The sequence below is a fragment of the Mesocricetus auratus genome, unplaced genomic scaffold (genome assembly GCF_017639785.1).
Source record: "Mesocricetus auratus isolate SY011 unplaced genomic scaffold, BCM_Maur_2.0 Super-Scaffold_100004, whole genome shotgun sequence".
Taxonomy (NCBI): domain Eukaryota; kingdom Metazoa; phylum Chordata; class Mammalia; order Rodentia; family Cricetidae; genus Mesocricetus; species Mesocricetus auratus.
Window position 1 is genome coordinate 79,751,016 of NW_024429189.1, and position 22,353 is coordinate 79,773,368.

General features: G+C 39.0%; 1 protein-coding gene across 4 annotated transcripts in view; it reads right to left on the reverse strand.

Annotated features, from left to right (window-relative positions):
* The window catches only part of Ryr3 (ryanodine receptor 3), a 527,473-nt gene that overhangs the window by 329,397 nt on the left and 175,723 nt on the right, over positions 1 to 22,353 (reverse strand). For all 4 annotated transcript variants that reach the window (XR_005877312.1, XM_040746007.1, XM_040746008.1 and 1 more), the window contains exon 3: positions 16,683 to 16,790. Coding sequence is in view for 3 of the 4 variants with exons in the window: in XM_040746007.1 (XP_040601941.1) it covers positions 16,683 to 16,790 (108 nt within the window). In the remaining variant the exon portion in view is untranslated. The remainder of the gene's footprint in view (positions 1 to 16,682; positions 16,791 to 22,353) is intronic.

Here is a 22,353-nt window from a genome sequence, read left to right on the forward strand (position 1 = left end):
AGGATCCTGGCAAGAATCTAAATGTGCAACAGAAATAGTATCTATTAAATCACAGACATTCTTTAGGATGTTTTATCCTGCAACCATTAAAGGCTGACATCACCATATGTAGATAGAAGCAGAAAATGTTTATGATACACCATTGTGACAAGATTCAAAATACAAAGTGCCTTCAGCCACTACTTGTATATATACAGGAATGATAAGAAAATCTGTAAAAGTGAATTATCCAGGACACAGAAGATGGCTTAGGCAGTCAAATATTTGCCTTGAAAGCACAAGGACATGAGTTTGATCTCCAGAACCCACCTAAAATGTGCTGGGTGTGGTACTGAATGCTTATAATCTCAGTCCTGAGGAAGGTTGAATTCTGGGATTTGCTAGACAGCCAGCATAACCTGCCTGATGAGTTTCAGGTAGTGTGAGAGACTCCTTGTCAATAAATAAATAAGACAATTAATTAATGAAGAATTGCATCTGAGGAAGAGCAACATCAGGGTTTTCCTCTGGCCTCAAAATGAATGTATGTGCGTGTTTACACACATATATATGTGTAGCTGTACACATATATACTCATCTACATATGAACTGGCACCCACATATGAATACATACATATACACCTGCAGATATACATATTCATCCATACATAAACATGTATACATGCATGCATGTTCACCTGCACACACAAGTACTCACTCACAGATGAACATTTATACATGTACACACACCCGTGTGTGTACCCACACACACATAAAGCAAAAGAACAAAATAGCCACTTGTATGGTTGCAGGATTTTTACACCTTATCCTGGCTCTAAAATTTTGTCTAACACTCTCACCATATCATCTTTTCAATAAAATGCATACGTGTGTATATGGGGACAAAACGCTGCATGCTACTCTGGGTTCCCAGCCCATCAGCACCTCTGAATCTGCATGTTCGCCTCTTTGGATCTCATTCTAGTTTCTGGGGACTTAGTTCTCCAAAACTCTGTGCTTCTCAAGGCTGCAGTTAGCAGATGCCAGCTCTTTCTTTCACTACATCTACAGGCTTGATGACCACCAAGTCTGGCCAGACTCCCAAGACTTCAGTCCAACAAGCTGCTCTTCTGTGAGGAATAGACAGATGGGGTGGGCAATACCTCTTCAGCACTGAGACTATCAACGGAACCAATGAGACTTTTCAGGTAGGTCTTAGAATGTAAATGCCTACAAATAGGGCCAATTTTTACTCTTAAGTTACAGTGAAAGACTTTTCTAAAACACACCGGATTTCAAGCAGCACATCTCAGGGACAGGAGTACCGTGATCACAGTTAGTTTGACCCATGATTAGGAGCCACAGCCAGCAAATGAGATAAAAGAAATTCAACAGGTATTTCACAGGTATCATAATTCCATCTTAAACCCATGTAAGCTCTAGGAATCCAAATAAAAGATACCTAATTTTCTTTTCTTTCTTCTCCACTGTTTTGGGTCAGATCTACTGCTCATCTATGTAACTACCAAAGCCTGTATTTCCTGGGCTACAGAAAGAAACTCTTTCTCTTGTAAAGCTCTCTACTGAGTGGAATCAAAACATAACATGAGAATAAGGTGTCCACGTGTAATTTGACTCTTTGATTTTCTACTCATTACAGTTGATTATGAGTGTAGAACCAGCTGTCTGGAGGGCCTGAGATGCTGGCTGCAGAAGCAACGTGATGGGATTCTGAAGAGTTTCTCCCTTCACACACATGTAGGATAGTTTAGCTTGAGCTGTGCTAAACCTTTAGACATATCTGTTTGAGAAAAGTCCTTCACCTTCCAGGGTCTCTTGGGATATCAATAAAAACCCAAATACCTAGGATCTTTTCTCCTGCAGGAGAAGGTGGTCCAAGCATTTAGTTCATGTCATTCATTTTATAATCAATTGAAAGTATTCTAGGACAATAGTTTCAAAGGCTATCATCTAATTTAAGAATCTGAGAATTTGGGGTCATAATTGTCATGAAATGCGGTTGTGAAAGAAAAAGGGGAAACTATTCTAATAAAATAACTGGCTCATTTCTTTCCAAAGTACACTTGTCACTGGGTACAGAAACACACACACAGGGTTCTGTAGGCTCTTCCAGTATCCACTGCACTTGAGGGTGGTCCATTGGGTAAGGATAAATTAGCTTGGGTCATTTAGAGACTCTAGTACTGCTGCTGTGGAGACAAAGTTGGTTCCTTCTCATGGCACCTTTAAAAGAACAAACTGACAGGATATTTGTCAAGGCATTAGTGACATTTACACCGACGACAAGTACACTTTAGAAAGAAATGAGCCAATTATTTTTTATTAGAATTAATTTTCCCTCTTTCTTCCATATCTAACATATTTCTTAGAATCAGACAGTGCCAATTTCATTCTGCACATAAAAGGAGCCATCAGTCCAATTTTATTTTTGGTCGATGCTCTGGTTCTTATTTGAACTGCCTATACTCAGATTTCTGGTGAAATAGCAGGCCAGTGCTATGCAGGAACTGGACCAGGAACTTTGCCCAATAATTTCTTTTTATCAAATTTAACGTATAACCCGTATTTCCTAACCAAGAATCTGATATGATCAGACTATCATGAAATGAAAACTTTAACATTATCTCCATCATTACTTCCGATTAAAATATTACTGTTCTCCTATACACTGGCAGATTTAAAAAGAGTAAAGTACCTACTACTTGCATACAGTAAGTCCTACCAGGTGCAAGCACCTCTACCTATGTGTGTTCAAAAGCACATCAAACTGTCTGTACTTTGCTGTCTGACTCTGTCTCTTTCTCTTCTGAAGTCCTTAAAGCTACCTTTTACATTTTCTTTTATAAGCACACCATACCAAAAATTGTCCTCCTTTATTTTCTCATCCTTCTGTCCTCACTGTACTGGCCCACCACAATCTTGCTCATAAAGATAAATTCATGCTGTTTTCTCTACATCCATGTAATGCATCTAAAGCCAACTTTATATCCCTAAGCAAAACAATTTGAGTTCTCCTAGGAGTACAGGAGGTGACATTAGGTAGAGAGACTCATTCTCTGAGCTCTGTTTCTGTGGGGTCTGTAGATGAGAGATCAGTTGATCCTGACAGCTTCTGCATCAGGACCAGGTGCTGTTTTGAGGGCACCATTCTTCTGAACCCTCATGGATTCATTATGGAAAAGTAGCCCTGAGACCCAGCTATAGACCAAAAGAAGAATTTTGCATGAAAACACGAAAAGGAACTCACAGCACAAAATTTGGACCACTTTATTGAGATCTTGATTTCTTTTGTCATTAGTGGGCCTATCTCTCATGACAATTCTTATTTTTATGGGGAGATATGTGGATACTAATGTCTGAATACAGATGCATGCCATGTAAATATTCTACACAAAGTTGCGTCCTTAGGGTGGTTCTCAGGGTAACTGATAGACACTCATGTTTAAGATCCACCCTTCTGGGACTTCCTCAGCCATTCAGGACTCTTCTTCCATGAAATCAGCATGACAATTGGCAATTGGTAAGTACTCTACTCTCAGATGCTTCTGTTAACACATGATGAATTTCCCAATATTTCTCTAGAACTTTATAGATGCAGTTAACAAATATCATTGCTTCCCTATGGCTTGATAATTTTAGAACTGATAGTATAGCCTCTCTGCCACTGTCTCACCTCTGTTGTAATACATGTGACACATGGAAAGACACATAGTTCTACTACAATATATGTGGTGAGGGCTTAATAGAGGAAGAGTTTCAAGCTTCCCTTAGTTACTCATGATCTACACATCCTTATAGCTTAGCCATCATCTGGATGCTTCTCTAACTGCCTCCCATACAATTTGGACCTTGCTCCTCACCTCTGTACTCCTCAGAGCCTCGATGGAGATAGAGATGAAGTTAGAGGAAGAGTCAGCTGGGAGACAGGGAGTAGAATCTTTTCTTCTCAAACACATGTTCTTCTCAATACTGGAATCAGTCACCTCTGATCTTATGCTGTCACTCTGGCTTTGGTGTCATACAGGACCCCAGGCCCTCATGGTATGCCTTACTCAGAATTATGCACACTCATCTACACTCTGCCACTTTTGTCTATATCTGCAAGCTGGTATCTCTTAGAGTTGTAGATAATTTAATGTTTGGGCTTGGGTTGTCCTTTTACTAGTTGCTCTCAAAAGTCTACCTTCCAGAGACCTAGTCTAGGTTCAAGTGTTCCTCTCACCACCTAGAGAGAAAAAACCTCATTTTAAAAACAATTCTCGTCTACATCTGTGAATGGAAGCCAGGACCTGAACAGAACATGCACCATCTGATCTAGTTTCTCCCTATTGTGTAGAAAGGGAATTTATCAAACTGACATGGAGAGGAAAACTTTCAGGGCTGATAGTGAAACCTTACTTCCCTAAGCCAGGAAGCCCCATAGCAGGCTTTGCTGTGAGACAAGAAAGCATTTTAAGTGGAGTTCTCACAAAGTTTGGGGTGGAGGAGACCACCTTGCAAATAACATTGGTCATAATTCAGGGGGAAAATCAATAAGATTTTAAAAGTTCTGCAAGTTTAATGAAACTAAAACTCAATTGTATTTGTGTGTTTGTGTGTGTGTGTGGTTTTGTTTCATTTGTCTTTTTCAATGGATAGGGAAAAAACAAGTCAGTTGTTTCTCAGTGGGCTTTGTGGTTACTAGTAATGCAATGTGATAAAACTTGATATGAAAAAGAACATTGCATCAATCACTTCTACTGGGAGGGGTCGCTGCTGATCAGGGTCTCCAGAAACTCAAAGAGCAATCAAAGATTTGAAAACAGTAGTGAGTAGGCAGCCCTCAGGGAGAGGCAGAACTGAGGGAAAGGTGGACAGTCTGGAATGAGGCAGGCTTAGTCCAATTTCTTGTAATAATATTACCACACAGTTATCAATATACACCAAGAGCTGTGTATGCAGCTTGAAGGGTCAAGAATGGAAATCCTCCTTGACTCATAGAAGGCCTTGTCAGGACAGCAGAAGATGGAAAGGACCATGGAAGTACTTTTCATGTAGTAAGTGGAGGAATGCAACACAGTGTGGCACAACTCTGGGCCACTATTTCAAAGAGAACAAAAGGTTTTATTGGTTTTCATGTTTAAAGAAGGTGTGGGGAAAATGGAGCCTTGACAAATATTATATTCATCATGGTGAGTGGTAAATCCATGTTCTTTACACAAATAAAGACTTATACTGTCACTAAGGAGATTTAGGTAGCCTTTCTGATTAGGCTAAATCCTCTTCAGTCTTACACTAACTGGGTTTGGCTTGAGACTGGTGAAGACAAGAGCAATGATACAGGCATAGCTAGTATCAGAATTTAGTACTAAGTTGCTTTCAGTGAAACAAACTGTGAGACATTAAAGATTCGCTCAACTTTCTGTCTTACGAAAGTGGTTATTCCAAAACATGTGCTTGCTTTGATTAAGCAGGGAATTTAAGTTAAAATGATGCCTGAAGATTGGAATATATCTTAAATTATATAAGAATGTGGCCAGGCGTTGGTGGCGTACACCTTTAATCCCAGCACTCAGGAGGCAGAGGCAGGCGGATCTCTCTGAGTTCCAGGACAGCTTGGTCTACAGAGCGAGTTCCAGGACAGCCTCCAAAACAATGCAGAGAAACCCTGTCTCGAAAAACCAAAAAAATAAAAAAGAAAAAAAAAGAATGTAAGATGACATTGATCCAATAGAAGATGACCTATTGTGAGAAATGGTCACCCTGGTGAAGATTTGAGTTTCAAAGCAAAATCATGTAGCAGCGTTCTTCAAATTATGATAACCTCAAATTGAAGTTTATTTTTTAATCACTAGATTACAAAATAAATATGTGAATTAGAAATTCCACTTAGGATGGAAGAGAACATTGGGAGCGTGATTTGGTGGTGACCCGGCTTGCCTCATATTGGTGAATACTTTGTTTCTGTTAAGCCAATCCGTAATACTGCAGGGGCTTCAGCTGATACAGAATGCTGTGCAAGGTCTCATGGGCTACAATCTAAATGGTCTGAAGCCATCTGGACCCTGCTTCAGGAGATACAGGAACACCAGGGATGTCATATAATCTGACTAAGCAGCTTCCTGCTTAGGAACCCCTGGGGTATGCAAGAAAATAAAATTCTGGATTTAGCCTGAAGCTCCTCTTCCTGGATCAAGTTTATGCATATAAAGCAGATCTTTTGCTCTGGGGGGATGCATATCTGTATGTATGTATGTAAACAATACAATCATCTGGAGATGGATGTACTTTTGCCTTATACCAGAATGTGAGGAAAAATTGAAGTAGCCATTATTGAAGCGAGCATGGGAGATGGAAAATATGGAAATCTTCTGATTATTTTGATACATTCCCCAAGATACAGCAATCAAAATCACTCTTCAGAAGGAGGCACTAAAGGAACTGATTTTCAGAGTAAACATAGATCATGAAAAATAAACATAAAACAGGCTGTTTTCTCTGCTAGAATTATGTTTTGATAGCAGTTTCCAGTAAATGAAATAGAAAGGTAGATATAAACACTCCTTTTATGCAAGGGGTTAAGTTCAGAAATGCCATCTTTCTACATGTTGGGTAACATCTATTACTTACTAAAACTATCTACATTTGCAAAAAGCATTAGAATGAAGGCAATACATGTAGAGAAAAGTTCCTAATTATGGACTGATTGACAAAAGGACTGGAAGGCTAGTACAGCATTTGAAATTCCTGCAAGTAAAATGTTAGAAGAAGCAAGAAACCAGTTAAAGCTGGACCTGATAGGATCAAGGATTTAGTTCCATGATTGGCTCCAGTGCCCTGAGAGCAGCAGAATCTAATAAAATCTAGTTGCAGATAAAATCAATACAGTTAGAGGTGAAGTCAGCATAGCCTAAATAGTTCCACATGAGGGGAGAGACAAATGTCCAGATAGGATTTGTGCTACAGAAAAAGGTTGGGTTATGAGAGAGGGGTGGGAGGCCCATTTGATACTATAGTAGGTTCAATTGATAAACTTGGAATAAGCCTGGGAATATTACAGAGCTACTGTTTCTCCCACAGAGATAGGCTGAAAACAGCTAGCAAATCATGTATTGTACCTTTGTTTCCACACCTATGATACCTCCAAACAGATGTTTAGAAAGAATGATGGATTCAGAAAGCAGTTGTTCATCCACTTGGCAAGCAGGGTCAAATGTCTTGGGTCACAGAGTTACCACTTCTGTAATCTACACTGCTCTGAGGCTTCTAGAATCATTCCTGGGGCTATGGCCCTCATGACAAGATGCTGGATATAATGTTGAGTCAAGACTAAGCACAACATGGATAACAGCAGCGTAAAAGATTTTATTATGTTATGCTGTTCATTATTCTTCCTCTATTCCCCAGTGTTAGGAAGCCATAGTTCATGCTGATATAGAAGTTATTGGGCCTATTTCTAGGCCCAAAGAATATGCATTTGAGGCACTGGATCATTAATTCTGAAATTCAGGTAAATTCTAAACTTGGATCAGCATTTGGAGATAGTCTTCACTAAGCTGGTATGGAAAAAAAAAACCCATGGGGAAAAATAAAACGTAAAGTTGCCAGGGCAGCAAAGAGTGGAGACATAGTTGTTCAGGATGCTGGGACAAGGTATCTTGCTATCCTCGACAGTGGCAGAAGGAGCTGCTGAGCAGAGTGAAGCTTTTCATTTTAGAAAGTCAATTCTACTGCCTTCTCCGCATGGCTGACCAAGTGATCACGGTTGAGTTATTTGTACCCGTAACAAAATAGAATAAAATCTGGAAGTTTCTCTACTTAAGAAATAACTCTGAAAATTTCTGAAAGCAAGACAAATACACAGAAAAGCAGTATGTTCTGCCCAACGTCCTCATAAGGAAAGATATGAGAGCAGCAATATTTAGGAGCATCCCCACCACGAATTTCTATCTCTTGCCCCTCCCACACCTGGAGAGCAGGACTCAGACAAGTTAGCAAGGGAAGGGTCTTCTAAAGCAGACTCCCAAGGCCCATTCTGAATTATTTGCTTTGGAACAAAGCTTCAGTCTGTCATGACATCCCCTGTTCCCGGTGTATCCTTAGTCCAAGCCTGAAAGGAATAACAGCTAAGGAGAGAAACGCACACTGTCAGCTTCTGTCTTTGCAACAGCTTTACCAGTCTCTGCAGATCAGGGGTCACTTTTACCCCTGGGTCTTCTAGACCTTCTAGTCTTCATTTCTGCTTTATCCCCACTATTTTACTTCACCACCTCAGACCCTTACGTATTCTCCAGCCAGGCAGTGGACACTGAGACACTTGCTGCAGGTTCCTCCTCGAATGACGATTGCAATGCTCTACTTAGATATCCAGATTGGTGTTTTAACTAATCTTTCACAAAACAAAAGCAAGCTATTTTCTCTAGTTCAACCAATTCTCTCTGCAAATATATAATTTCAACTCTGGTATCTATTAAAAAATGAATTACATGATCAAAGAAATTGTCTAATAAAGAAATGGAAGGGTTTCTATTCTCTTAGGATTTCTTGAATTCCAAATGTGCTTTACTGGTAAAAGGAAAGCAAGCATCAGAAAATACTGCCCTTAAACCCACATATCTAACAATTTACAGTTTTGATTCCTCCTGATGCAGAATCTGGTTTCCACACCCTGTCTTAGCACCCTCTCCACCATACCAATTACTTATCTTTAATTCTGTAACATCTCTCATGAAAACATATCAATGTACTAGAAAAAGTTCAGACACCCAAATTCTTTTTTATCCTCTAGTAAGGTTTAAAAAATATGTTTTTTTTGGCATGAAAAATTTAAAAAGTAAAACAAAAAACACCTCTGTTAATCAGAAAGTCATGCTTTTTAAGGTATCTATGGTCATTTGACAAAGCTGTCCTACCAGTTTTTTCAATGTCCATAGCAAGAATGACAAGAACCCCAGGGTTTGTGTAACAATCAACAAAGCTAAATGTTATCATGGTTACAAGACACCATCAGGACCACATAGGCATACTGGTCTCATGTGTGGCTTTTACTTCAGCAGCGGATGGTATCATCACAGAACAGGCAATTACACTAAAGCTGCAGCAAGAATTGTAAAGTGGAGGATCTGAGAGGATCTGGAGCTTTAAAAATTCGGTGCACTTTTTCACTTGAAAATGTTTCCATGGGGACATGAAGAAATGTAAAAAGCTAGTTAACCTCAATGGATCTTCTTAATTGTTGGCATTAACATTTAATTGTTCTGTTGGGTCACTGTGGGAGCTATCACATGAGAAACAAAAGAATATCAAACTAGCTTTTTTCATTTTTATTATGAATTCCAGCCTTATGGATGAGCAGGGCTGGAGTTGCATAATAGTACCAGAAGTCTGAAGCGTCCGGAAGCTTGAATGAAGGCAAGGCTGCACACTTGAGCCATCTCATCAAGTTGAAATCTAAGGACACAGGCCATCTAGACCATATAAAGAGAAAAAGGAAGAAACTTAGGAAACAACTTTCAACATCTTGAGGGGGAAACCATCTGAAAAAAATATTAAAAAGTGGAAGCAGACCACAAATCCACAGACAAGCTGTTCTCCCAATTGCAGTGCTGAGGTAGAACAAGCTTCCTGGCTGGGATTTCTAAGTGTGCAGCCACCTCTCAGCTCTACAAGACTGAAATGTGTGGTGCAGTAGTCTTTTCTTCTTAAAATAGCAGAAGCACAGAGAATGGAAACGCTCTAAACACTTAACAACTGAAAGGGCCAGATCATTACACATACAGCTGGAGTCAGTTGTCCATGCAAAGTACATGTATATTAAGGAGGGAAAAACATACCCATTCCGAGAAGTCACTGAGCTAGCAAAGTAAGAAACAAAACAGTGAAGGGATATTTTAGTGAGCATACGATTGTCTGAAAGCTTTCACCTTTTTTGAGGAATCAGCTGAGGCTTACCACAGAAAACAGAAACACAACACAGTGAGAACCAAGTGGGTAGAGACACCCAATCTGTCAACTATTCTATCTTAGCTAGAGTCAGAAGTAGCACTCTATATTGAAATATGCTGTCATTTTTCATTTGTTTAGTTTTGATGTCTCCAAGAAACAGCACACACACGTTGTTATAGCCTAATTCTGACTTTTCTGTGATGCTATTCACAATAGAAAAATCAACCCAAGGAAAATAGCCAGACCCTGCACCAGGTGATTTGGAAATTCTTTCTCTTAGAATTATTGTAATGAATTAATCAGCTTTTTTATTTAATTAAAGAAGGTTTTTACTATAAAGTAAGAAATGTCTTCTACATGGAATATTTTAAGAAAGTATCATGTTATCAAAAAGACTAATTCAAAAAATGAAATATAAGTTAACAATTCATACATACATACATACATACATACAATCTTACAACATAAACATTTAAATCCATCCAATAGCACAAAATTCCTGAATCACATCATAACTTGTGGAAGAACAGCGAGAAAGAGAAAATAAATGCATTTTGACAATTTGGTGTGTGAAAAACAAAATCACAGAAACCTTAGTTTGTAATCCTCTCATTTATAATAACCTTTTATTTCTCAAAAACAATGGCTGACTATTTGAAGAAACAAATCTTATGAAAATGATGGAATGACTTTCCTTCTGTGAGGATTTTCCAAGAGAAACAGGTTTTCCAAAGATCAAAGTATACAATCAACCCTTACTCCCTCAGAGGTGTTGTCCTAGGTGGACTTCAAAAGGTTATCTTTCCCACACCAAAGCAGAAAAAGAACCAACACATTTATTCATTCTATCTAAATATAGGAGCCAAAGCATTACGTACAATGGCTGATATGAATGGTCAACATTTCCATAGGGACTTAGTGATGGGCTACAGCCAACCAGATATTCTAGAGGAAGTAAGGTATTGACATCTTCCCATTTGAACTTGGTATATCAAACCATCAGGGATTGAATATCTAAACAATGTCCTCTTTCAGAGATGTTGCAAGCAAAGTCCCAGATCTGTGAGAGATTTGCCTAGAATTACGTTTCTAAGTGGCTGCAGTGTTAGGACCAAGTTAAACCTTCTGTCTCTCAACTTTGCCATAAAAACAAGCTGCCTGCCATAAGCAAATCTGCAAGGGGGAATTCTAATGCAGGGCAGATTTAAAGAGCAGGTTTTGATGAGCATTTACAGGTAAGAGCAATTTACCAAGAGATTTGTTATTGTGTGAACACAAAAATATTATTGTTATCATAATATGAGTTGATAACCAGCTATAGATTAAAAAAGAATTGGGGCAGCTTTCAGAATCAGTTACTGATTTTCTCCCTTCTAAATAAAATGCAAGGTCAAGTCAAACTAATTAGGAATTTAATAGAATGAGACACGCTACCATTGCACTGAGATCTTCAGTTAAGAATGGAATGATGTGATGTCCTGGTTTTACAAACTGAGTGATGAAGTGGGCTTTTCTCAGGCTAATACTCTGAAAGGAAATGGCCCTGGGAAGGCAACAAGGGTCTTTGGTAGTCACCAAAGCAAGGTTTTGAACAGTTTGGGGCAATAGCTCTTTACCAACAAGTACAAAGAAAGTTCATATTTTCATACCTACTGTGGCTATTCCAGTGTAACCTGGTTACTCTGCTCTAGGATTTTGGTGTACATATAGGTAAGCTAGGATTTTATCACCACATGAACACAGGTAACCTTGTACTTTTTCTAAAAAGAAAACCTAATAAAATATTCCAAAGGCATAATGAATTACCTACTGTTGGAGGAGAGCCATTAAGCAACTTATTTCTCTTTTTAAAAGGTGTAATATTTTTAACATTGTAAATGGGTATCAAGCTGATCCACAATTAGGCGCCCATTTCCTCCACAGGTCTTGTTCTCTTCCTAATCAAATGCATTCTCAAATCTGAATTTTTCCTTTGACAATTAGAAGGGGAATACAAATACCTCATACTCAGAGGCTAAAATTAGGTGATGGGGTGGGGGTGCCTCCTTTGCTTCTGTAATAAATAGATGTCTGTGGATATCCAGGGACCCAGGAAGAAGGTGGAAAATATTCATTTAGCCTTCTTCATCTAGAGAAGTTCACAAGTAGCTCCTAAATCTGGGAACAGCAAGGGTTCTGCCATTAAAGGAAGCCTTCTGGAAACTCAGATTAACAACTATGTGATTTGTTATTTGCTATCTGGAAGCATCAGATGATTCTTTCTTTTTATGTAATTTTCTGTAAATTTATGTGATAGCTGAGTGTCCTGAAATTTGCTTTAAGGAAAAAAAAAACTATAGCAAAGTATCCTGCTTTAAGGTCTTTTATATGAATAGCATAATCTAAGTCTATGCCTCATGGGCTGTTTACAAGATCACATGATCCCTGATAACAGCCCCTAGTTTTTCAATAGGCATAGACATGCTATCTTCAAGAGGGGTCATTGCATGCCACATCACATATGAGAATTTCTCTTGCACATGTTCTGTGTGTAGTATTTCCCACTCTAAGGACAAGGACAAATGAAAGATACCTGAAGCTCCTTTTAGAAAAGTTAATGGCTATTGTGTACATAACACACAGAAATAGAAAAACACCCCTTTGAGGATATTTATGATGAAGGCTCTTGCAGAGATAATATCTTTCCAGGTCACATTTCCTATCAACGGTAGAAGGCTGAATATATTAGCATATGAGATGCTTAAGCTTACAAAGTCAAACATAATTTTAAGGTTCCAGGTTATGGATAAAATGAACATCCACAATGCAACCATAGCATTACTTACACATAAGTGTGTGTATGTGTGTACAAATGTGCTAAACACATACATATTTAATGTATGAAATCAGAACCCTTATCAGAAAAAGTACAGTTGGTAAATGTGTTAAACAAGTGCTTTCATTTCTAGAGGCATCGTGCCATTTAATGTCAGAACCCATTTGGAGTTGGGAAGCACTAGATTGGATATGTAGCTGGACATTTCATAAGGGAACGCTTTCCTTTGTTGCAATGTGAATTTTCCTAAACAAAACAAACAAAAAATCCATAATAGGAGGAAGTGGAGAGATGAAGGCAGGAGCTGTCCTGCCATCCATTCTGAGAAGCAGTTGTGATCAACAATCTTCTTCAATTATCACTCTGTGTGGAAGGATGCACTTTGTGGAGGTGTGAGTTCAGGCAGAGAAAAGACAATTTATTCTAGAGACCACCTGGTCAGGATAGCCAGGCTAAAAAAGATGTCTGTGTGATTCTTAGGTGTGCAGCTTTACTATAGTTATCTTTGGAAGGTGAAGGGATTGGGACTTTGAAGGAAATGGACCCTGTTCTTGGCTCCACATCAAGCTAAATGGTCATGAATATTCTATAAACTAGAGGTCAACAAAAATATTTGAAAATACTTTAATATTTGCATGCAAGCATTTTACTTCAAACATCTACCTTAGAGTTGGCCTTATGCCAAATGCCTATTGTAATCTCCCCCAAAAAACATTAGATAGGATTAGATTGGAAGGAGATGATCTAGAGGTGAGATTAGCTTGGACATGCTCTGAAAGGTACTGGACCTCTCTGCCTAGAGGTCCTCTTAATTAATTGTCCCTTCCAACATATAGCTGGCTCTCAAACACTACTCACTGCAGTTAAGGATATTTCAGTAATAAGTCTCCACTGTTAAATTTGAGTAGGTACTTTTGTTAGCAAGAGAAATTGCTGCAGAATGGTAAATCCTTGCACAAAGCTTCTGTACACTCATCACGCTAAAGAGCAAACAACCACAATCATTTTTTAAAATGCCCAGTTGCTACACAGCAGTGAACAGGTGCAGTACACAAGACCAATTTTTGACTAGAAGGGAAAAAAATTACACTCTTCAAGGCATTCTGTTTGGTGGCAGTCGTGATCATTACTGAAAGTAATACTTATTTAAAAGCAGTAAATGGCCATTTCTAAACAGAATGGCATGTCATCAAAAGGAGCCAGCATCCTGCTCCCACATCCCCAGGCTCCCCCGAGTCTCATTATGCTCTGTCGTGTTAGCTCACTTCCTTCTTTATTTTTCCTTTAGTTTTCAAACGTCTTTTTCTTTCCTGCAGAGTATTATCAAATTAACAGCTAATAGTAAATGTGCACAGACTCGAGAGATTATATAAAAATAGCATTTCTCACACTTAAAGATGAAGCGTCCAGATGGAAGTGTGAGAGGATTGCAAGTAGGTTCTAGTGCCTGAAGCTGTTATCCAGGTAACTGTTTTGTAGAGTCATCAAATGGATGCTAAAACTATAATAATCCTGAGAATACTGTCCCCACCTGTGTTCAGTCTTTTAAAAATTCTTCTCCTTCTATCTCTAAGATTTCCAGTGCAGAATAGTAATAATAGTAACAACAATAGCTATTGGATCTTATTTATATTTGATAAAATATCACAAAAAGGCAATATGATAAATTTTGGAGACAAAATCAGTATTGCGATATTATCCAATATAATTAATGATTAATAATAAAATGTCATGGATCATTTGTTTTGAATGAATTTTCAAAAGAGTAGAATCCTTCAATGAGATTCAACATATAGCTATCTAAATATTATAAGGAATAGATGAAGGTTAAAAATACAACTATGTTGAATAAACTTTTGCTACAGCATAGCTGGCAATTAAAGAGACCCTGTTGAATATATTCTAGAACTAAGGTTTCAATTTCTTTAAATTGGTCTTTTATTTTATTTGTTACTGGTACTTAGTTAAGACAAAGTTAAGACCATGGATCAACTTCTTTGCAACAAAGAAGTTTACTTTCATATTTATATGACTCTCTGAGTGACTGAAGCTAAGGGATAAATATCAAGGATCCCTTTGAACACAACAGAATAAGACAATAGCAAAGGAATCACTCTGGGCATCTCTCTCAACTCAACTTTCTTTATCTGTTCTGGGTCTATTGAGTGGTCAGGATTGCGCAGGGCAGGTCTTATTTGACAGCAATAATGGCAATACTTAAAACCAGGTTTCTCATCAAAGATATCTGGATATGATGAATCTTGGAAAAAGAATAAGCATATATTTTATTGCTGTTTCAGCAAACTGGCAATGCTTGGTAGGGTGCACGGAGACATGGAGTGCTGAGGTCAATGCAAGGAGGAGAAAGTGAAGTCAAGGGTGAAAAAAGGATCTTATTCATGTCAATGCTCTGAGAAACAGAGAAGAGTTATTGTCATGTTATTAACTAAGCCAGATTAATCTAATCAGAAAATTGAATTACCACAAATCTTTGGCATTTATGATCCTGGAGATGGAGGCACTCTAAATGTATAGGTAAGAACATTCAGCCTCTAAGTATTTAGCGTTCTTACCTAAGATCACATTAAGGGCTGAAAAATGACCAAAATGTAAACATGAATTGAATAATGTCTACGGTCACTATTTCTTCAACATGTATTAAGAATGACTTTATCAATGCCAAATTAGAATAAACTATGCTTCTTCATAACCTCAAACTGCTCCTCCCTCCGAGCAGTTCTCTGGGACAGGAGAAATAAATTAGTACTTATAACGAGAGTTTAGAGTGAAGAGAACAGCCATAGAAAAGTTTTGTGTTTGCCATGCAACACACTTGTAGGTGCAGTGGAGGCGTACGGGCTGGTCTAATAGTTAAACTGGTTCCTTGAAGGATGAGGAGGGATTACACAAGGGAAGAGGGAGGAGGAGGAATGCTGTTACACACTGAGGAAATAGCTGCTAGGTAGCATCAGAGGCAAAGAGGACTGGCATGGTGGAAGTGGTGGGAGGAGTTTAGTGTCTGGGACGCTGAGTGTTGGGTGGGATGTAGTGACAGATGAGGCAGGAAGAGGAACAGGGCTTTCAGTTGTGGTGGGGTGTTTGGAATTCATCTCAAAGTACTGGGGAAATGAAGGGATTTAAGGCAAGGGAATATGATTAGTTGGGCATACATTTTAGAAAGTAATTCATGACTACTGAGGGGAAGACCAGGAGGAGGCAGTCAGTACAAATGGAATGAAGACAGTCAGTAAGCTCTTGCAGCATCCCAGAAGACAGAGAATCATCAGGTGGAGCATGGGGAATGAGGGTGGGGTAGAAATATTGAATTTGAATATCCAGGCACTACAATTATAGTATTTGATGATAAACAGATATTAATGAGTAGGTTATTAGGGGATAGGAGAATTAAAAATTATTCTAAAATACCAGGGCAATCACTCCCTGACTGAAAAATCTTCTGGAAGATAGCAAAGCACTAAGTTTTGACAGTTGTAACAACAGAGTCTTAAGGCAGCCCTGGATTTGCTCATCATCAATGAATTCAGCCTGAGTTCTACAGGAGAATTCTCTCAACTGTTGTAAGCAGGTTGTGTTCTTCCCAGAGTTATAAAATCTCAGTGAGATTCTCCATGGAAAAATCATCACAGGCATTTTTAGTCTCAAGGTGCTCTTGGTCTCTCTATGTTCCCTGGTAGGTTTGGGGGTAAGGGGGAAGGGAACCTAGCCAGCTTTAGGGCATTCTCATCTATTTTCCGAGGGAAGCTGGTCATTTCAAAGGAGAAAGAATTAGAGTCGCTGAGTAAGAGGTATCTAAACTTGGAAGAAATGTTTCCTATCTCTACATGGAGGTTTTCCAGTCCTAAACTGGAAGGATGAAATGCTAAATATTCTTTGTGGCTGTGGGGTATCTAGTGCAACCCCAGCCACACGATTCAGTACTCACCCCTTCTCCGCCATTTTCAATGGTGTTCGCAAGCATTTCCTGTAGTGCTCTGACAGATAAGGACTGTTCCAGCACGAAATTGCAGACACAGAGATCTGGAGGAATGTACTGTGGAAATAAAACCAGAGTGAGGATGCCTGCTCAAATCAGTCAGGGGGTCATTCACACAGTGGCCTCGCAAAGGCACTGGCACCTACATACTAAAATGACAACTGGCTGGCTAGGTGGAGATGTAACAAGGCAACTTTGCCTTATTTAAGTTAAAATGGGGTTTAAGCTGGATTGTGAAGGATGAAAGGAAGCAAAGCTCCAAGGGAACAATGGACAAACCATCAGGATCAGCTTGAGCGAAGTATGGTGGTCTGTAAGGCTGAAGAGCACACACAGCCCCACTGGTGATGGGACAGGAAGGAAAGAAAAGGTTCATCTACACTCAAGACTAGTTGAGGCCAAAGAAGATATCCACTGACAACTCAACCACAAGAATTCACAGGACTACAAAGTCCAACATAGGAAACCTGCTTATTTGTGAAGAAAACCCAGATTTGTTCATGCATAAAGAGGCAGCAAGGGGATTAAAAGCTACATAAACATAGGTCTGGACAAGGAAAAGTCCACCCAAGAACTTATGACCCCTATAATAACCATTCTAATGTATTAGAGTCACTTAGCAGGGACCAGTTATTGTCGTGACATTAGCATTTGTTTTGGATATTTCTTACCAATGGCTAAAGGACCTCTCCTGAATACTGCTGCTAATAGCTGACACTAATCAAGTATGCATGTTATCCATGCCAGACACTCTTCTAAATGTTTTGCATACATTAATATACCTAGTCTGTATAAGCATTCAGTAAGATAGGTACTCTGAATGTCCTAGTCAATAACCCAGGAAACTAAGGCATAGAACATTCAGGTCATCTGTGAAAGTACTGTATTTGGCTAAGTCAGATTCACATGGAGGCAGTCTGTCTCTAGGATTCACATATTTAGCCATATTCTGTTTCCCAAACCAATGAAGAGAGTACAGATTTTTTTCTACAATTAAGAAATTTTAGATGAGCAAATATTTAAGTGCTGCATTTCTGTAAATACAGTGTTTGATACTGACAAAGTTATAAAAGAAACAAGGCCATTGCCCTCAGGACCTTATAGTCCAGTTTCATAGTATACTCTCTTCCTTAGGACTACATCTTGTGACTGTCTTACATGCTATCCTTCCTCTGATAGTACATCAGCATGATGAGACCAACAGCAATGAGAAATGTGGGTCTTCGAGGCAGAAAATGGACGTGAGAGGCAGTGCTGGCAGAAGGGGTCTCACAGACAACCCATGCCTTTTGTTCCTGAGTAGCCTACTAGTCTACAGTAAAACACTAGGGTCAGCCTCCAACATAAAACCTGTTTAAAGAGAAATAATATGGATAACAAAATGTCTTAACTGACAGAGTCATGATCTTAATCAAAACAATCTTGAGCTATCTCAAAAAGGAGTTAGTCATGAAATAACCAAGAGAAGCACATCTGTGTCCAGGTAGCTGTGTATGATGGTCAGAATACCCTTTGTGGGGACATGACCTCAATGTGGATGTTAAGCTGTCTGTGACTGAGAATCACCCCACATGTGTACTAACAATGTCTATGTGTCCTCAAAAGACCTTGGCTTTTGTACTTCTGGTGCAACACTTCCTTCATCTTTGTGAACCTTTCTAGAGAATCAGAAGGGAAAAAAATCCCCAGAAAGGAGATCTGGTCTATCATAGTTTGGGAGGGAAAAGGGTCACCTTATCCCAAGCACGTCCCATACACCTCATAAATATTCATAAAACCTTTAAAACAGTACATGGCATAGAACCCACTGTGCTGTTAGCTGCTTTGGGACAGCCCACTCTAATCTCTCTTTGGAGTGCTTGCTTTGCTAAGTAAACCACTTAAACAGTGTCTCTCAAATACATTGTTCCTTTGAGAAGAACAGAAAAGCAGTCCCCAACCCCCCACCGTCTGGTCTTCAGAATTGGAAACAGCAACTGACAGCTATTCCTAATGCTTCAAAACAGGGAAAGCTGTTTCCATGGATTCTGATTTAAAGGTAAAGGTAGCCCGTTGCTAAGAGTTAGATAACTTCCCAGACTAAGATAATGGAATTGACTGCTTTAAGTTACTTTTATTTTCCTGTGTTTGTATATTTCTCATCTCTTCCCAACCTCAATGTCCTGAAAAAATAAGAACTTGCTGTCCCAACTGTAAGATGATGTCCTATATGTTGGACCTGCTGGGAATGTTTTCAATAAAGCTTTAAGACCCCCATCATTAAAATATTAATCTAGAAATGGGCCATCCTATCCCAAAGGCTATGTACTAAGTAGCTATGGCTACTTCTATTTTGAAGTACTTTTCTACAAAGGATTTGAAGGACTTTTTTTTTGGTTCAGCTTTCTCCATAGGTGTGCCTAATCAGGAACTCTAAAAGCCTAGTTGTCCTTGAATTCTAGTAGAACAGGAATTTCTCCAGTTCTCATCACAACAGTTTAACCAAGGAGAAAGGGTACTACCTACAAAGAATATCACAGTATCTTTATTTCACAGTGTTTTTTCCTTTGCTTTGTTTTCAAAGTTTATTACTAAGGCAGGTGATTAATTCATTTTCATGGGATTCAAGACAGCAGGCAGCTGAGTCTCATATCTAGCAGAGCATGTGTAGCACTATTGTAAGTAGTATGCAATTAATTATATGATCAAGTATTTCCCTGGAGACTTTATGCTGTAAGTGTATACCACTGAACACACTATTTCAAAATATGCCATCTTAGGAAATTGTATAGAGCTGTATCTACCAGATTAAAATATAGAATCATTCAGTCTTTCTTCCTCCTTGACTTCCTTAGACCATGTGATTTAGAGATTTTCCATTCAGAAATATCTGCAGTTTAAGTTCATATTTGAAAGTGGGCTTTTGGACTAGTCATTTAAATAGTCTCATTATGGATGTCTTTAATAACCAATCTATTTAATCAATTCCCTCCAAATCCCAAGTATCTGAGACCTGTTTTTTTTTTTTACAGGAGATTGCTTGATCTACAAACTTTTCTCTCAGTATGGTTTGCTTGGAGAGGAGGTAGGAGCTCCTGTCTCTGCCATCATTCATTAAGAGGGAGGATTGAAGACATGGACAATTGGCATGCTACAGTTGTATCTGTCCTTTCTCTCCAGGTATTAAAATTATCAAGGAAATCTTACTTTCATGAGTGCCATGAGTAGGTGCATTTAAATAGGGGATGGTTTGCATCAAGAGGATGCGTCTCAAATGGGAGAGCCATACAGATCCTTATGGTTTTGTTTCTGTATCTCTAGCATGTGGTCCCTGCCTGCAATACTTTATATTTGGGAGAGTGATCATATCACTTTAATAGCACACAGAATAATGTGTGGGCAGTGTCGGGGGAGAGAACAGAGTAACAGAAATATCTGGAGAAAAACAAAATGCAACTTGTGACATGAATGAGCACAGAGTCATCTGACCTGCTATGCCAGCTGCCATCCTTAATTAAACTCCAAACTGGACTGAGTTCCCACTCCCCACCCCTGAAGAATGAGCAAAGGCCACTCGCTCATCAAAACTCATTTGTCTGCATCCAGGAGAGTTTCTCAGGAGGCCAGCTCATTGTCTCGATGCTCTGGAGCCTGTGCCTCAGTCACTATGTCTGCCAGATATCAGCCACATATTTGATGATTCTCAGCACGGAGAGAAACACTCTGTTGACATCTGTTCTAAAGTAGTTCCTCATCACTCTCCCAGCCTTGTCCTTAGCCTACACAAGCATTTGATTTCAAGGTGTCCTACAGAAAACCTTGAGATGTCAGGGCCTTTGAAAGCCGCGAACAAGTATTCATTTAGTCCCACTATGTGTAAATTGCATGGAGGTATGTCTATTTATCCTCCATGCTCTGTAAGCTTACACGCCAGCATAATTTTTCTGAGGTTGGAATCTGGTGCGCATTTCACATTTCTTTAGTGCCCCTTGGAGACACTCCACATTGAAGTCGCAAAGGCTTGATAGAAGTGAAGCAATGTGTCAATAACAAGAAGGAGAATCACCACCTCTATCACAAAGTTAACCACAGTCTGCTTTCACCTGTCTAGGCTTTCTTATTTTTGTTTTTCCAGACAGGGTTTCTCTGTGTATTTTTGAATGCTATCCTGGAACTAACTCTTTAGACCAGGCTGGACTCTAACTCACAGAGATCCTCCTGCTTCTACCTCCAGAGTGCTGGGATTAAAGGTGTGTGCCACCACTTCCCAACAGCAACCTGTCTAGGTTTTCATGTGATGAAGTCAAACTATTTAATAGGCGGTGGGCTGTTTGAAAAACTAGACCGATTTTACTTAAAACCCTAGGAGGTAAAATAGTACATGTTCCATTCTATGTAATCCTCTAATGTCATCCAGATATGTATGACCGATAGTAACTGGAGCTATTGACAAAGTGCATTGAGCCTCCCTGGTTGAGTCATACCTCCAGACCTCCTGCTCAGGATTTAACATTTTCTTCCCCAATTGTTATAATCTTCTTTGATTTCTCTGTTAATTCATCTGTTCACACAGTGCCATATCTCAGTGATGTGCTCCCTATATGAATATATGGCTCCCAAAGCAAGTTTGAAAGCTCTGTGCAGAGTGACATTATTGTAGCACAGCCTGAGTTCAAATATCTGTCCTAAAAGTTGTTAACTAAATGTTGTGAAGCAAGTAATTTGGTTTCTCTGTTCCTTAATTTCCTGCTCTGTAAAGTAGTATCTACTCAGATAAACATTTTAGGTTTGAAGAGCTTAAAAACTGAATGCAGGCAATGGACTCTTAGTTATGAAAGAGGGCATAGCACTAATTGTTTTTCTAGTTGTAATTTTGTTATATACATTTTTGGGTGATGGAAAAGTGTATCAAATTACTTTTGATAGTGCAAGTGAAAAATCTAATGTCAATCTCCACAGCTTCAGAATGACTATTCTAATAGAAGTTCACAAACATGTACAGACTTTGTGTCTAGTTAATTTCACTGTATGACATTTTTTGACTTGCAAGCTCTTTATAATAAGGTTTTAATATTTTTTTTTGGTTTTTACGAGACAGGGTTTCTCTGTATTGGTTTGGAGGCTATCAGTCCAGCCCGGCCTCGAACTCACAGAGATTCGCCTGCCTCTGCCTCCCGAGTGCTGGGATTAAAGGCGTGCGCCACCACCACCCAGCAGGTTTTAATAGTTTTAAAAGTTAAAAATTGAGGCTAGTGTTTAGAAAATACTTAATGCTATATGATGTTCAATAAAGAATAATGAGTTGAAGTATCAATAGCTAATTTAAATACCCAATAATTTGTAACTTCTGTCACTATTTTGTATAGAATAAAGGCAAAATCTCTAACCTTCAAGACTTTCTGGTCTAGTGGAATGCTGGGGAAACAAGAGATACTTACCTGACTGTGAGACTAAGTGTCCAGAAGAACCACTTTGAAGGTGGTGGAAGAGGGTAAAGGTGGGGATGGGGGTGGGGTAGGTGGATGAGTGCATGAAGAGTTGATTGGATAGAAGGAAATTTTCTTACCAACACTAGGAGATGAGCAGTGAGGTAAAATAAATAAGTGATGGTGTCTTGCTCCTTGTATTCAAACAAAACCCA